The following is a 17,947-nucleotide window of genomic DNA, read 5'->3' as shown; positions in this document are numbered from 1 at the left end:
TTGTTTGAATGCATGATTGTGGGAATTGCTCAAGTTTGAGTTTAGAACTCAAAGCTTGAGCTTTAATGGTGATTTTTGCATCTATGAATTCTGGGTTAGTTTGATGCCTAGGATTTGTTCTTTGGGGTATTTAGAGCAGGTCTGGAAGGTTTGGATTGATTTGGGTATGAATTGATCAAGTTAGGAATTTTTGAAAAATTCCTGCGAGGAACCGAAATTCCGGTTGTGCAACCGGAATTCCGGATGGGTGTCCAGTAATTCCCAGAACCGGAATTCCGGTTGGGCAACCGGTCTACCGGTTGGGGAATTTTCTGAAACCCTAGTTTTCCTCGTTTTTATGTTTTTAGGGGTATTGCCATGCTTTTTATCGATAGGGAAACTTTTAGTTCCAAGTTTTAGTCCCCGGGAAGTGATTTAGCGTGTCACTTATAGCGTTGTGATTTTTATGGTTTAGGAGCCGATGTCCGCCGCTCGGCTTCGGTTCCGGTCGGGTTGACCGCACACACGAAATCGGAATCCGTGTAAGATTAGTATAACAAGATGCATATGTAGATTACATGTTTAGCGTGCATGTAGGAAGCCCGCTAGATTACATTAGTTATGTATATAGGCTTCGAACCATCCAACCCTGTCACGTCGGTACAGGCTGGAGTATGACCAGCAGCCGGAGTATGACCGGTTCGACCGATGAGGCTGACATTTGGTTGGTGGTTCAGTGCTATTGACCTATCCCGTCGGTACAGGCTGGAGTATGACCAGCAGCCGGAGTATGACCGGTTCGACCGATCAGGTGGATATTTGTCAATAGTACCGTCCCTGTGAACGTTCAAAACTCAGTACCATGTTGGACATGGCAGTAGTGGCTCAGTACCATGTTGGACATGGCAGTAGCGGGACTCAGTATCGTGTTGGACACGGCAGTTAGAATTATGTATGATATTATTATGCTTTTCTTGCTGAGTCTGTCGACTCACAGTTTATGTTCATGTGTAGGTAAAGGCAAGGCTATAGCTGATGGACCGTGAGCGAGCTTATGAGATTGTACATGTCGGAGCGGTTAGGCCTGGAGCGTACGATCCTCGGGACAGCAAGGCTGAATTTTTGTAACTGGTCGTTAGACGACTTTTATTTTGATGTAACAGTTAAACAGTTAAACTTTTTGTAAATATTTTTATAATCGGGATCCCGAGCCTTTTGTAATATTATTTTACAAGTTTAATCAAAAAGCAAAATTTTAATTAATCACGTTTTTCCATAAACCTCGTTGATTAGCAACGAGCTGCACAGTACGTTTAAAAATCACGTAATACGCCTAAGTTAGTTAGGGTGTTACATTAAGAATCTTAATAACTAATGCCTAGGATTCCTCAACTTAATTTAAAATTTAAATAAAATATTCAAATTTAAGTTAGATAAGAAAAATCAGTTGATACAACTAATTTATAACTTAAATAGGAATATTTAATTAAATAAGTTCGAGAAAGAATCTAGTTAGTTAAAATTCTTAATTTAATTAAATACAAGAAAAATACAAATAGTTTGTCTAGAAATAATATCTAAAACTAAAAGTGTTTTTCTTAAAATTAACTTTAAAATATTAAAATGAAAATAAATTTTCACATATTTTAAAAGTTAATTATGTTGCTAATTCAATTTTATTAGGTCAAACTAATATAATTAACCTAGTACAGTTATTCAAATCAGGCAAATGAGCCTTCATAATTGGGGTAGTTCATGTGAGGGGGTGCTGTGTTCAGTATGTCGTACCCACTTCTATGGCTCCCAACTCTCACACAAGGCCCAAAAGAGAGGAATTTAACCTTAAAATAAATAACTGTTATTAATTGAATAGGTCCAATAACTAAATGGACCTAAATAAAATCTATCATGCTGTGACATTTTATTTAGCAACAACCTATATGCATCTATATAATAAAATAAACACATAGGCTCACACAGGTACACACTTGGATGGATCCTATCATGTTGCTAGGTCATACACAGATGAAAGAAGATTGTAAAATTTACCTGTTACAAATTATTAACTTGACCAAGGGAGCCATCAGATCAATAGATCTGGCAAAAAAGTAACCATGGCTATTTGCAATCAAGTAATAATAGGTTTTGAAAACTTACACACAAGCTAAAACCACATACTCCTGCAACAAGGTTAGCTGGATAGTTGGAAGTAGGATTTATTTAATTTTAAATAAATAAATTTCGAAAATAAATAAATAAAATAAATATTTAATTTTGAAAAATAAAATAAATAATAATATTAATTTATTTTTCGAAAAAATAAAATAAAATAAAATTTCATTTTCGAAAAAAAAAAATTATTTATTTTCAAAAAAAATATTATTAATTTAAATTTCGAAATTATTAAAAAAGTTTAAAATTAAACTTACAATTTTGAAAAATTAGGTTTCAACTAACCTAAATATCATTTCAAAATTTGCTAACTACTTTTAAAAATTAAATGTTATTTTATAAATAAAAATCAAATAAAAAATTAAAAAAGATAAAATAAATATCTTTTTCAAATTTTAAATTTAATTTAAATAAAATAAAATAACAAAATTTAAAAGTTAGCAAAATATCTTACATGTATTTAAAATTACATGATTATAGTTATCTTATTTTAACTTTAAATAAGGTCAAATAATTTAAAAAAAAAAATTCATTTAAAAAAGTTTAATATCTGACCTTAAATTTAAAAATAAGATAATATATAATCAAATTTAAAAATAAGATAGATAATTAAGCAAAAAGATAGATATTTACTAATTTCAAATTCAAATTACACTAATATCATGAATTAAATTTAAAAAATATTAAATTAATTCATTATGATAATTAGAGTTGAATTAGGAATAGTAAATATATAAATACAAAACTACACAAAAAATCGGAACTTAAATCCATGAAAAAGCATGAAAAATCGAAGAAAAACGAAAAACTTGGGAGCTGTACGGACGGTATGCGTTGCATACTGTCCGCGCGCGCAACCTGGGACGCTGGCCGAGAAACCTCGGCGGACAGGGTGATCTGCAGCATTCCTGCGCGCGCAGGGAGGCTTCAGACAGTGATCCGCAGCAAGCTCGGTCGTTGCTGTCTGAATCCGCGCGCGCGTGAAGGTGCACAACCACCTTATCTTTTTTCCGAATCTTCAAAAAATCATAACTAATTCAAATTAAATCGAAATTGAGTTCTGTAAAAAAGTAACTTGCTTAATTTTTTCCATAATATCCAATAAAAATAATTCCAGAAACAAAATTTCAATTATTTTTTACGAAAATTCACAAACATCAATCAATCATCATATAACACTCAATACAACATGAAACCATCCAAATAACAAATAATCATTTTAAAGTCCAAATTTCTTGCAAGCAAATCAATTACCATGGCTCTGAGGCCAGTTTTTGGAAATATTTATTTTACCAGGATCTTAGATCTACTCACAAGTATGTTGTTTAAACACCCTAAATATGAACTTTCTAAAACGATAAATTAAACACATATAAAGTTAAGAAAACCTTACATTGATGCAGCGGAATTAATGTCTCCTTCCACTCAGATCTCTAACCCTTGTATCCTTTCTGTAGCAGAGTATAATCAAGATGTGAGCCCGAATGTCCTTCTTCTTTAAGTTTGATCATTCACAGTCTTCCAATCTATGATTGAGTTACTGCTTGCTGTGTGTGGGCACTCACTCTTTCACTAGGGTCACGAAATTGATGAAGAGAAAAGAGAAGGATGATTTAGGCTAGGTATAGAAAGTAAGGAAGGCTCAGTTTTTCTCAAGAGAGAAATTTCTGTCAGAAGATGTTATGAAAACTTGTGTTTTGAGTAAGCCATCACTTTCTATTTATAGGCAACTACTAGGTTTAGGTTAGGAATTATTTGGCATTAAAATAATGAAAATATTAATTTGAAATCCCACAAATAGTGGCCGGCCATGGTGTGTTAGTGGGCCCCACTTGATTTTGCAGTTTTAACAAATTTTATTTCTATTTTCTCAAAAATGCCAATTTTCCAATTCTAACCTTTTAAATGCCAAAACTATTTATTTAATAACTAAAATAGATTATTAAATAATATTTTCATTTAATTTAATTATTAACTAGACATATAAAGTCTATTAATAAATAAATAAACCTAGAATCTCTTTTCTTTACAATTTCACCCCTGCTTAGTGAAAATTCATAAAATTAGACATAGTCTAACTTTAGAATTATAATTGATCAATCACTAATCAATTAATGAGGCTTACAAGCAGAATGTTCTCAACTAAAATGGGGACCATGGATCTATATGCTGAGCTTCCAATAAGTGAACCAAATTTACCAAGTAAATTCCTACTTATTAATTCTTCGTTGAATCCACTCTTAGAACTTAGAATTGCACTCTCAGACTTATATAGAGCATATTATATGTTCCACGATATCAATATGCTATCTTATTTAACCATTGTTATAATCTTATTGTGATTTAAAGATCCTCTATATAGATTATCTACATCGAGATGGGATTTCTTTACCGTTCTCACCCCTCAATGTATTTGTCCCTTAAAACACTTAGCTACCTGTAAATAGTGTTTAGTGATCTAATAATTAGTCAGTTAAACAAGAGCTCATCCATTTACTTCTATTTGCTAAGTTCGAAGGGAATCATCACTTGACTTCTATACACCAGTAGAAGCTATAGATTCCATATTTATGTTCAGCACTCCCACTCAATCGTACTATCATGTTCCCAAAATATACGTATCACCCTGACCTAAAAGTAGGCTTAACTAATAAATCAAAGAACATGAATAGCACTCCTGAGTTGAGCCTAAGCATATCAGGATTTAGATTCTTTTAATCTTAAGATCAACAACTGATATTGACTTGGAAAGATATATATAACGGTAAGTTTGTAATATCTTAACTTAGTTGCAATATCGGTCCAGTCCAATATATACTCCATACATTCAAAACCAGTATACTTTACTAATGTCCTGGAAAGAACATAACACTTACTCCAAGTGTAAGTACACATCATCGCTGATTATCACATTAGTGTAAATCCAAAACACTGATGAAACAGGGACCTATTCTTTTGATTCATATGATCACAATCACATTCCACTGTGTTGACGATACTGTAATTGTGAATGAACATATGATCTGGATTTAACTGATTCTGTGTGTAAATGTAATAAACATATTAAACCATCAGCATGTAGAATTCATGCAAACATCAATCACTTCAAATTTCTTATATTGATAACTAATCAGATTGTAAAGAGTTTTATTTAGGGCATAAAACCCAACAAGGTCCTATTCTCGAGTTGGGTCGGTAGCTTGCTATGGGTGTCCTGGGTTTGATTTCGGGTCCTGGGATCGGGTTCAGGGTCGGGGTGTGAGTCAGGGCCAGTCTTGAGGTACATGAGGCTTATGACAAAATTAAATTTTAAGATCCCTATATAAATAGTTAATCATCATGAAATTAATAATTTTAGTACTATGTTGTAGTGGTATTTTTTTTAGAGTAATTTGCGGCAAAAATACTTAAGTTTTATTTCGAGTAGCAGATAAATACCTAAGTTGTATTTTTTGCGGTAAAAATACCTTCCGTCACACTTTTCGACCTTCCGTAGGTACCTCTCCGTTTTCTTCTAGGTAATTGTCCATGTGTCACCCTTGTATTAGTCCACATCATAAATTTTTATTTTTCATTTTAAAAATGAAATTTGATTTTATATACTTAAAAAATTAAAAAAATTTATTATTAAACCAAAACCCTAAACCCTAAAAAAACTATGACTTTTTTTTTCAAAACCTCTAAAATACCCCCTCACAATTCAAACCCATTCTGTCTCTGCATCATCTCTCTCTCTATCTCGCATCCCAACCGCCCACCCTCACCACCACCTCCGACCTCCGACCCTCACCACCACCTCCGACCACCCGCACCAACACCCTCGACCCAGCTCCACTCTCTCGGACCACCCAAATGTCGCACCCCCTCAACCCCACTCTCTCTTCCTCTCTCTGAAATCGCAAAAAAAATAAAAAAAAAATAAAAAATTCCCCCAGGTCCGATGGTCGGACCATGGGGTCCGACCATCGGACCTGTATATTTTATTTATTTATTTTTTTTTTGCGATTTCAGAGAGAGGAAGAGAGATTGGGGCTGAGGGGGTGCGACGTTTGGGTGGTCCGAGAGAGGGGGCTGGGTCGAGGGTGTTGGTGCGAGTGGTCGAAGGTGATGGTGAGGGTCCGAGGTCGGAGGTGGTGGTGAGGGTGGACGGTTGGGATGAGAGAGAGAGAGAGAGAGAGAGAGAGAGAGAGAGAGAGAGAGAGAGAGAGAGAGAGAGAGAGAGAGAGAGAGAGAGAGAGAGAGAGAGAGAGAGAGAGAGAGAGAGAGAGAGAGAGAGAGAGAGAGAGAGAGATGATGCAGAGAGAGAATGGGTTTGAATTGTGAGGGGGGTATTTTTGGGGTTTTGAAAAAAATGTCATAGTTTTTTTAGGGTTTAGGGTTTTGGTGTAATAATAAATTTTTTTAATATTTTAAGTATATAAAATCAAAATTCCCTTTTAAAATTCATTAAAACTTATTTAAAAATTATTTTAAAATAAAAATAATATATTTGAAATGTATAAAAAATAAAAATAAAAGTTATTTTTTAAATTAAAAAAATTACAAAATTAAAAAACACATAAACTTAAAATCTAATTCCTACAAAATAGATTAATATTAAAAATCCTATATAACCGTGAGAATACAATATAATTAAACATAAACACTTAAAATTAAATTAAATACAAACCTAGAAAATTTGAGAAGTGAGAACACTAAAATCTCGTTCTTCTCCCCCTTCTCTTCTGCGATTCAGGGGTCAATTTCTTCTCCCTCATCGTATTGTGGGAACAAGGGGTGCGAACCAGGGGATCATCGTTCTTCACCCTCATCAGCGTCGACCTGCGAACATCCCCCATCGTCATCATCTTCTTCCTCCTCACCATCAACAACAGCCCTATTTCACCACATCTCATCCTCTTTTTCTTCCTTTTTTTCTCTATATCCAAATTGTAAAAAATTAAAAAACCCAAAATCTCTCATCACTCGAGATCTACCGGCGAGTGACCACAGGATCGAAGTCAAAACATGCGGGGTTGAAAGGGTTAGCAAGTATCGTGCTGGGAATGAGGATCGACAAGCCGAAGAGGACCACCATATTGGAAAGTGAATCGACAGGGTTAGAAATTTTTTAGAGTTAGTATGTCATTTGTGGGTTCTTCTCCTTTATCTGAATGTGACCTTTGTTAAAAAAATCCCTCAATGTTTACAGGTCTGAGCTTGAATTTGGGCATTTAGATTTGTGGACTTTGTTCTATTTTTGGGTTTGAGTTTTTAATTCTAGGTTTGTTTACAAGTCTGACATCTGTTCTTCACCTGGGTTTTAGTTTCACTTGTTGCATTTGTATTTTGTTTGTAATATATTTTGATTTAGGATCCTGTATAAAGTTTATGTTCTTGGAAAGTTTTGGATTTGTTTTAGGGTATTAAATAAATTTTGTATTGTTGATGGATAATTGAAGATTTGGGTTTCTTTTATTCTTTTTTATTTTGTTTGTTCAAAATCTAAGTTTGCTTCAGACTTTTGATTTTAGTTTTGTTTCAAAATCTGAATTTAATTTATGTTGGAATTCCTTTTTAATTCAAAGAGAAAAGAATGGAACAAGAAATAAAAGAAAAATGCATTTAAAAAAATGAAACAAAAAAAAATTAATTATTTAGGTTTAGAATAATTTTGTAGGTTTCAGAGTACATTTTTTTTATTTTTTTTTATACATTTTAAATATATATATATATTTTGTTTTTGAATGATTTTTAAATAAGTTTTAATTAATTTTAAAATGAAAAATAGAAACTAATGATGTGGACTAATAAAAGGATGACACATAGACATTTAACTGGAAGAAAACGGAGAGGTACCCACGAAAGTTCCAGAAGTGTGACGGAAGGTATTTTTACTGCAAAAAATACGACTTAGGTATTTATCTGCTACTCGGGATAAAATTTAAGTATTTTTACCGCAAATTACTCTTTTTTTTTTTAAAGTTCTTAAAAGTTCCAAGATTCAATCCTTTGTAGGCTCACGTTTAATATTTTTAAAAAGTGCGAAAAGTAGAGGTTGGAAATTGATCTTTTACCTTCTAAATTGTATGACACTCACTATCACTACACTAAATACTATTTTATTATAGAAACATGCAATACAAGGCTAAAAAATTACTAAAATCATCAATATGCTTTAAAATTCACATGAAAACAATCCAAATTATGACTAAATCATTTAATTTTGTTTTAATATGTTCATGCATGAAAATAAAACATTACCAAAGATTTTGAGTCCAGTTGTTTGAATTATTTTACCAAGGTCTCACTTATAATCGTGTATTCTAATATTTAACCTAAATATTAGACTAACTAGAATATGCATTATAAAATAGAAATTAAACACCTTAAGTATGAGTATACTTACAGTGGGAACGCAATGGCTCCTTTCTTTAGATTTTCTAAATCCTTGAATCCTTTATGTAGCAGGGTATTGTCAAGAACGTGAATCGAACTTTAACTTTTTACATAGTCTTCCACAATAACACCTAAAAATCACCGAGACCAGTGTCGACAATTCTCAGCAAATGAGATGACTAAAGAAAGGAGAGAGAGTGACAGAGTTTCATCCATTTAGGAGAGATTCTTTCCTATGTTATCTGTTGTCAGAAAATTATAATTGTAACCTCTCTAACAACTCTAAATTTAATGTTCCTTATATAGGTTACTCATAGATTTTATTTAAATATTTATTTAATTTTTAAATATAATAAATGAGTATATTTAGCTGAAATTAGATCTCAATTAAATTCTAATTAAACTAAAAATAGATATTCACACTATCATCTTCTTGATTAAATAGTTAAATAAATAACTAGTAATCTTTATTAATTTAATTAATTAATCAATTGTATATTAATATATATTCACATACATATATAATTATATATTAATGTATAATTATATATAATATTTAATTATTTTATTAATAATTAATAATTAATTATTTTATATTTAAGTCCTTATTCATTTCTTAATAATTATGAAAAATTATATATTGGAACTTTATATATAATTATTAATTTGACACCAATTTATCATAATTAATAACTTTCCCAAAATTTTCTTTTCTTCTCTAATTTACACATTTGAGTGAAAATTTTTCAAATTTGACCAGGTCAACATTGATAATTCTAATCGATAATAAAATCAATTAATTGAGATTGTCTCGACGATAATGAAATCAAGCTCCCAATAAGTAGTTCTAAAATTTAACAAATGAATTTTCTAACTTATTTATTCCTCTTGACTCGATTATAGACTTGTAATTGCACTCTCAATTTTATAAAACTCTCTATACATGTTTATAGATATGCTATAAATTATTCATTGTTTTAATCAAAATAACTGATGATCCTCTATAAATGGTCTAAAATGAGTTGGGACTAATATTACCATTTTAGTCCAATCAGCTTGAAGCTAATTTTTTCTCCGTTTTTGCTCTAGCAGCTTGAAGCTGGAGCTATGGCGAAAACTAGGTCAAAGACGAAGGGGAAAGCAAAGGTTTCGACGAGGAAAGCGAGGAAGGGCTTTGGTTCTGTGATTGAGGACAGTATCTCGAAGGCGATTGAAGAAGAAATAGGGATTACGCCACTGAAGTTATCAGAGGAAGAGGATGATATCGTTGTTGAATCGGTCAGGAGAAGGAATGGTGATTCGCATCTCCGTGATGTGTATCCGACTCCACTGTCTCCTAAATCATCTCTGAAGGAGATTAGGCGCATGGAAGATGCTCGAATGGATATGATGCACTTCATACAGGCCAATCAGCAATGTAACAGTGAATTGCTTCAAGGTAAACATTCGAACCCCCCTGTTCTTCGCTCTGGTTCTGTAATTCGCAATTTAGATAAATCATTGCAGCAGTCAGAATTTAAGGGGAAGGGAGAGTCTAGCAAAGTTAAGATTACACTAGATGACATTGAGGAGGAAGTTAATTTTTGGACCCCATCCATTGTATGCTATGTGTTGGGGTCAAATCCTCCATTGCCGGTTATTGAAGGTTTTGTTAAGAGACTGTGGAAAGATGAGATAGACAAAGTCAAGATGCTTACTTATGGAGTTTTTATCATCAGATTTCACTCGATAACATTCATGGACCAAGTGCTTAATGGTGGCTATATCTTCTTTAATAGAAGACCAGTTATCATGAAGCCATGGGATCCAAATACAAACTTTAGAAAGGAAGATGTTAAGACTGTGCCTATCTGGATACAACTCGAAGACCTTGACCTCAAATACTGGGGACAATGATCACTTTTCAAAATTGTTGGTCAAATTGGCAAGCCTATAATGGTTGATGCAGTCACTAAGGAAAGAGAACGACTGAATTTTCCTCGGGTTATGGTGGAAGTGTTCATGAATCAAGATTTTCCTAGCCTACTGGATTTCGAAGATGAGTTTGGCAGCAATGTTCATGTAGGTGTCAAGTATGAATGGAAACCGGTTATTTGCAAGCATTGTTCTGGGATGGGGCACTTAACAGATGAATGCAACAAGAAACAGAGTGCTAAGCAAGAGTGGGTGGTTAAGGAAGATGAAGGAAAGAGCAACCACCTGTGGATGAGGAGGGTTTTCAAATGGTTTCTAAGGGTAAAAAAAATTGTAGAAACAAGAGGAGAAGACAATGGGACAAAGCTCACCAATGTTTTTCAAATTCTAGCCGAGAGAGACCAACTGGGTATTCAGGAACAAGAAGCAGAGGGAGTTGATAACACAAGAGGGGGGGGGGAGATCCCTCTCTTGGTAATGGATAAATTCATTGTTTGGAACATTCGGGGGGCCAACAAACAGCAAAAACAACAAGCTATTAGGCAGTTTATTCGAGTACAGGGGGCTGATTTTGTTGGGCTTCTCGAAACTAGGGTAAAGGCTCACAAACTAGGAGCCTTGTACCTAAACGTTTTCAATGGATGGTGTTTCTCCTCGAATATAGCACGAGACAAAGGTGGGAGAATTGTTATAGCATGGAACCTGATCCGTTTTATTGTTGATATTATCAAGTGCACAAGTCAACTAATGCACTTGAGAATCTCAACAATAGATGGAACATACAACAGTTTTTTGACAATAGTATACGGGTTTAATGATAGGCAGGGGAGATTGGAATTATGGAGAGATCTGAATGGTCTTAAAACAAAAGAATCTTGGATAGTCATGGGTGATTTTAATGCAATTACAACCAAGGAAGAAAGAGTGGGGCACCGAGTGAAATACCAAGCTGAAATGGAATTCATAAGCAGTATACAACATTGCCAGCTTGAGGATGTAAAGTCTACTGGTAGTTTTTATACATGGACAAATAAGCAGCAGGGTCATGATAGAATATATTCAAAGATTGACAGAGTATTAGCCAACCAACAATGGTGTGATAACTATCCTAGTGCAGAAGCGTTATTTCTCAACGAAGGAACTTTTGATCATACACCATGCATCTCATCACTATATCCCAAATGGAAATGTGGCAAAAAGCCGTTTAAGTACTTCAGAATGTGGAAATCTCATCCTGAGTATGACAAGCGGGTTGAAATGACATGGAGGAAAGTGATTCATGGTACTTTAATGTATCAGGTCGTGTCTAAACTAAAGGCACTGAAACCGGTTCTAAAAGAGATCAATCAGTTGGGTTTCTCTGATTTACATGCCACATCGATACAAACTAAGAAAGCACTGGATGAAGTTCAATCCAAGCTACAAGAGGATCCCCTAAACACAACACTACATGATTAGGAGCTTGCTGCTAGGATTGCATTTGTAACGGCTCAGCAACATTACAGCTCTTTCCTGCAGCAAAAAGCAAAAATCAGCTGGATTAGAGATGGGGACAGCAATACTTCCTTGTTTCATGCGAGCATCAAACATAGGAATAAACAAAACCAGGTGTACTCAATTGAGAATGAAGATGGCATTCGAGTATTTGAACCAGAATAGGTCACAACTGCTTTCATCTCTTATTACAAATTGCTTCTTAGATCGAGTTTGACAGATAGAAGGAAAGTCTCACAACAGATATTGCAGAGAGGGCCTTTGGTCACTACTGAACAAGTAGAAATGCTCAATAGGCCTTTCACTAAAGAAGATGTTAAGAAAGTGGTATTTGAAAATCCTGGAAACAAAGCTCCTGGGCCAGATGGTTTCTCCAGCTTCTTTTTTCAGGATAATTGGGATTTGGTTGGTGAGGATGTATTCAAAGCAGTTACTTCTTTCCTCAGCTCAGGCAGAATACTAAAAGAGATTAATACGACTGTCCTCACAATGGTTCCAAAGATGAAATTTCCAAACACCGTCAAGGATTTTAGGCCAATTGCCTGTTGCAATGTCATTTACAAGATTGCAACTAAGCTATTGTGTTCTAGAATCAAATGCATCCTCCCTGAATTGGTTTCCCAATCACAAGGGGGCTTCATTCAGGGAAGATTCATTGGACATAACATTATGATTTGCCAGGATTTAGTGAGACACTATGGAAGGAAGACAAACAAGGCTAATTGCATGATCAAGCTTGACCTCCAGAAAGCATATGATACCATTGAGTGGGACTTCATTGAGGAGATGCTTGCAGGATTACACTTTCCATCTCAGTTTATTCAGACTGTAATGAATTGTGTCAGAACACTGAGATTTTCTATCATGTTCAATGGATGTACTCATGGATTCTTTGAATCAAAACGACGTCTAAGACAAGGAGACCCAATTTCTCCACTGCTCTTTGTCATTGGAATGGAATATTTGACCAGAATCCTAAAGAAAGTGGGGGATAAGAAGGATTTCAAGTTTCACGAAAGATGCTCACCCATGAAACTAAATCATCTGGCCTTTGTAGATGATGTTTTGTTATTTTGCAAAGGAGAGTTCAAAAGTATCCATTACATATTGCAGGGATTGAAGCTTTTCATTATGACATCTGGTTTGCAACCTAGTCCCCAAAAATCGGCAATGTATTGTAGCAATATGTCTCAGGAGGAGGTGAACAAAATACAAAGGGCTGCTGGTTTTACTCTAAAAGATATGCCTTTTACATATTTGGGGGTGCCAATATGTGCTAAAAGGATATCTGGGAATGAGTGCATTGCATTGGCTGAGAAAATGACTGGAAGAATAAGAACTTGGAGTTCAATAAACCTATCCTTTGCCGCAAGGGTGGTTCTAGTTAACTCTGTGTTGATGGCTATACACACATATTGGTGCCAAGTAATGATTTTGCCCAAGAAGGTGGTGAGACAACTTGAATCAATTTGTAGGGCATTCCTGTGGAAAGGCCAATCTCAATCAACAGGACCTGGTTTAGTAGCATGGGAAGCAGTGTGTCAATCAAAAAATGCTGGTGGCATTGGATTTAGGAAAATACATGAATGGAACCGAGCTGCAATGGGGAAGTATATCTGGGCAGTTGCTCAAAAACAAGATAGCTTATGGATGAGATGGATACATAGTGTCTATATCAAGGATAGAGATTGGTGGAGTTACAAAGCATCAGATCACAGTAGTTGGTATTGAAGAAGTCTAGTCAATTTGAAAAATCACTTTAAAGAAGTAGCTGGACATCAACTTTTCTCTCAACAATACCAGATTGAGGAAGGCTACAAGTGCTTTGTCCAACCCAAAAGCTTTTATTATGTGGTTGGCAATACAAAAAAGGCTTAGAACAAAAGACAGGTTGAAAGCTATGGGAATGGCAATAGGAGAACAATGTGAACTCTGTGATAATCACTGTGAGAATGCAGAACATCTCTTTTTCACTTGCAGTTTTGCTGCAACATGTTTACAGGAAATAAAAACCTGGCTGTCTTGGAACATAGCAGTCGGTTCACTGAATGCATTGACTAGGTGGATTGGAAGATCGAAACTCAGCAAATTCAAGAGGAATGTATTGGCTGCTGCCATAAGTTGCCTGGTATACACACTCTGGAGAGCTCGCAATCTGTTGTTGCGATATTTAGCACACGCAAGTGTACGTATCGTTTCAAGTAGTAGACTCACTAGGAGTGAGGTCGATCCCACAAGGAGTGTAGTTAAGTACGTCAAAATTAAACTTTTACTTCTATTTGATTAAATAAAAGATAGAACAAAAAAAACAATGAATTATAAGAAAAAGAGTTGGAAGCAACGATTCTAGAAAATTAATAGTTAATAAACTAGGGTGTCGATTTCAATTGTTGTTATTGAATATGGCCTAATATGATTATTTTCCTAATTTTAATTCCTATGCAATAGCAGGTTTACTAAGGTAATTTATAGTCTTCTCAGATATATAAACCTCAATTACATGCAAACTTTCTACTCTCGTGATAAATTTAACATGCAACAGGCATTAAACACAGAAACTCTATAAGCTATCTAAACCATATAGGTACTCTCGTCCTATATCGAAATTCAGTTCTATTCTACTATAGCATATTTGACACTCACTTCTCAGATCTCGCATCAAAATCATAAACAGTTAATTGGTGGCCAGACAATTAAAAGTAATTAAGCACAAATAAAATAGAATACATAGAAATTAGGGGGAAAATAAATCATATTAAAACCATAAAACAATGTTAAACAATATCCATCTAACCCTAATTAAAGTGTTTAGTTGCTCATGTTCATTGAAGCACAAATACACATATTAACTGATATAAAAGAGATGAAAAATAGAGAAGAGAAGAAAAGAAGAATGCTGAAAACCCTGAGCAGTATGTCTCCAGTATTGCAGTTGATCTCTCTACTCTGTATCTGAACTCTCACTTTTTTCTCTCTGAAATTGCTTGATGAAATCAACTCTCTTCTGCTCTTTAAATAGGCATTCATGGCCTAAAAAGATGGAAAAACGCACATGTTAAATGCCTATTCGAACTAGGAAACCCCCAACACCCACGTGAGATAAAAATACGATTTTTGTGCTGTTTAGGGAGGCGGGCCGCGGCATGCTAAATCCATGCCGCGGCCCGTGTTGGAAGCGATTTTTCTGCTGCGTCGGCTGATAGTATTTTGGCCATAACTCTCTCAATATTGCTCGGAATTGGATGATTCAAGATGTTCCGGAAAGATAAAAAAAGAGATCTAGAACATTTATGTTTTGACTTTTTCCAAAATCTAATCAGAAGACAGTCGAATTCAGACTTGAAGTTTCAGCTTTATTTTCTTGCACAGTTTTCTCTATTTTAAATATCATGATATTTTTATCTTTTTTCCATCTTTTTCTCTGATATTTTTCTAATCTTCTTCTATTTTAAATCTGCAAAAATAAAAGATAACAAGCGTAAAAATGCTCCAAACACGATTAAAACTCAATTAAAAATATACTAAACTTAATCTAAAATTAATACTAAAAATAACCTAACAAATTCCCCCAAACTAAGCTTTTACTCGTCCTCGAGTAAAACACTAAATAAACATTAAACAAGTCAATCTCCAAAACATGAATAATTTTCAAGTAGCTTCAATAACATGATTATGAAAAAAATTTACTTATGCATATAATCCAGAATTTCAGTTTAATTACACCCTTGACAGATTTCAATTTATTTTCATGTAGCTCGTGAAACCATAGAATGCAATTAACTAACAATTAAACCACTTTATGCATGCCAATAACAATCATCAATCCACTAACCCAAAATTCCATATGCTTGCAATACTTACTATTCTCCACTAATATAGATTAATGCACAACTAAGAATCAGAAGGTCTTTCTAGGCTTGTAATGTTAGGCTTAGGGTAAAGGTAGTTGAAATGGTCATTTAGGCTTGTCTATACCATAAGCTTCTCCAATCATGTCACCCAAAATATTTTTCACACAATCCAAATACCCATTTTTCTAATTACTTGAGAGATATTTAATTTTTTTTTCAACAAAATTGTAACAACTTAATATTTATCTTTTTTTTTTTCTAGATTTGACACTGATTGTCAGATTTTTCTTTTCTTTTCTTTTTTCAAGTTGTTTCCAATCAAATTTTTTTATATTCTCTCAATTTTCGCACCTTTTCCACACACATACAACAAACTTTCCATCAAAATTCCCCCAAACTAAAGATCTACTTATGGTATGGTTAGGGTTAAATTGGGTTAATCTTTTTAGGCTCAATATGTGTAGAACAAATAATAGGTTAAGGCTCAAAAAAGGGTAACTAGGATAAAATTACAGGGATGGCTTGAAAGGCACAATCGATCCAAAAAAATGCCTAAATCACTTTCCTAGTCATGCATAATTTATTATTTCGCCTCAAATAGCAAGCAAGCAAGTTCTAGAATTTTCCAAGCAACTTTCCACATGTCAAATTTAGCATACATAAATCAATTCAATTACTAGAAAATTAGCTAATATGATTCTATGCTCTTTTAAGGCACAAAATTAAAATTAGTCAAGAGTATAACATCACCAAGCACACGGATTTTTCGAAAAAAATAAATAAACTTTTCAAATCATGCTATCTACCTACTTTTAGATTGACTCATATTAAGAAAATTAACTCAAAACAATAAAAACTAAAAACTAAAAATTAAAAGACATCAAACTCAAAATAAAATAATAAAAAAAAACTCAAAATAAAAATAAAAATTAAGTCACCCCCCAAACTAAAGTGACACATTGTCCCCAATGTGACATTAAAGAAAAAGGAAAGGAAACTTACCTGAGTGCCACATCAACAAGCGGTTGACGCCCGTAATAAGCGTCATGCAAGACAACTTGAAAATTATTGTTGTACTTGCCTTCAAGCTTGGCAAGCGATGAGTTTAAACAAAAGTCAACACCAACAACATAAGACTTTGGTTGATGAGCTTGGGGAGAAGCCTTTTGTAGCTTGCAGAGGATATAATATGGTGTTGATGAAATATATGGATTCATTGGTGGTTTATTAGTCAATATCATTGATGAAGTTGAATCAATGATGTCATGTTCTTCCTTATCCTCCAATATCACAGTATCTACACTTTCATCTAACAACCCTTTTTCTTGTTGCTCACTCTCCACTTGGCTATCCATACCCTTGCTTGTGATTTCATATTCAATGAGTTCTTCTTCACAAGGATCTTGATCTTCAATTGTAGGCTCATTGTCTTCCTTGTATTCAACTAATGACCCTTCTTCATTGTAGCAATAACTCTCATAACTTTCATTATTGGAGTTATTACATTCTGAATCATGAGCCACTAAATTATCACATAAGGATCTCACCATGTCTGTTAAGCGATTAATCTCTCCTGGAAGTGATTGCATAAGTGCTAATAGTTGCTCCTCTTTTTCAGTTTGTTGGGATGAATTTCGGCAATAAGGTGGGTATTGGTGACTCCAACCCTGCAGTGATGGATCCCAATGCCAGTCATAATCAAAATCTGCCATATTGTTCAATAGATCGATTACGTCATAGCCTCTCATTAATAGAGGTGCTCCAGTTGTCTCTGCTCCATAATCAACCCAGCTTCTTGTTTCATCGTTAAGTCCATTATAAAAGAGCCACGTAAAACACCCACTTGAGAAAGTGGGATAACATCTCTCTCCATACTCTTTAAATATCCTCCAAGCAGAATAGAATGGCTCATTATGTTGTTGGGCAAAATCCTCAAGATATAGCATCTGGATTTGTCTTGCAGGTCAAACTCATGAGTAAAACATTAGTAAAATTAAAAAAAAATAAAAATAAATTAATACTAAAAAGATAAAAATTTGAAACAACAAAATTAATACTAAAACTAAAAAGAAAAACCAAATTAGAACAAAATTTAATTTTTAATAATATTAACTATCACTCCCCAGCAACGGCGCCAAAAACTTGTTGCGATATTTAGC

The 17,947-nt window shown here is 34.1% G+C and overlaps 1 protein-coding gene across 1 annotated transcript; it reads left to right on the top strand.

Moving 5' to 3' along the window:
* The first annotated feature begins 10,464 nt into the window (after positions 1-10,464).
* On the top strand, positions 10,465-11,901 carry LOC115696570 (uncharacterized). Its single transcript, XM_030623464.1, has one exon. The coding sequence runs from the start codon at positions 10,465-10,467 to the stop codon at positions 11,899-11,901; it is 1,437 nt and encodes a 478-aa protein (XP_030479324.1).
* Positions 11,902-17,947: the final 6,046 nt, after the last annotated feature.

Source organism: Cannabis sativa, chromosome 7 (genome assembly GCF_029168945.1).
Source record: "Cannabis sativa cultivar Pink pepper isolate KNU-18-1 chromosome 7, ASM2916894v1, whole genome shotgun sequence".
Lineage (NCBI taxonomy): Eukaryota > Viridiplantae > Streptophyta > Magnoliopsida > Rosales > Cannabaceae > Cannabis > Cannabis sativa.
The sequence above is the reverse complement of the archived record's forward strand: the minus strand, read 5'-3'. Positions and strand labels throughout refer to the sequence as shown.

Bases quoted from the DNA above. Each gene is read 5' to 3' on its own strand.
- LOC115696570 (XM_030623464.1), top strand. From the start codon at position 10,465: ATGGTTGATGCAGTCACTAAGGAAAGAGAACGACTGAATTTTCCTCGG.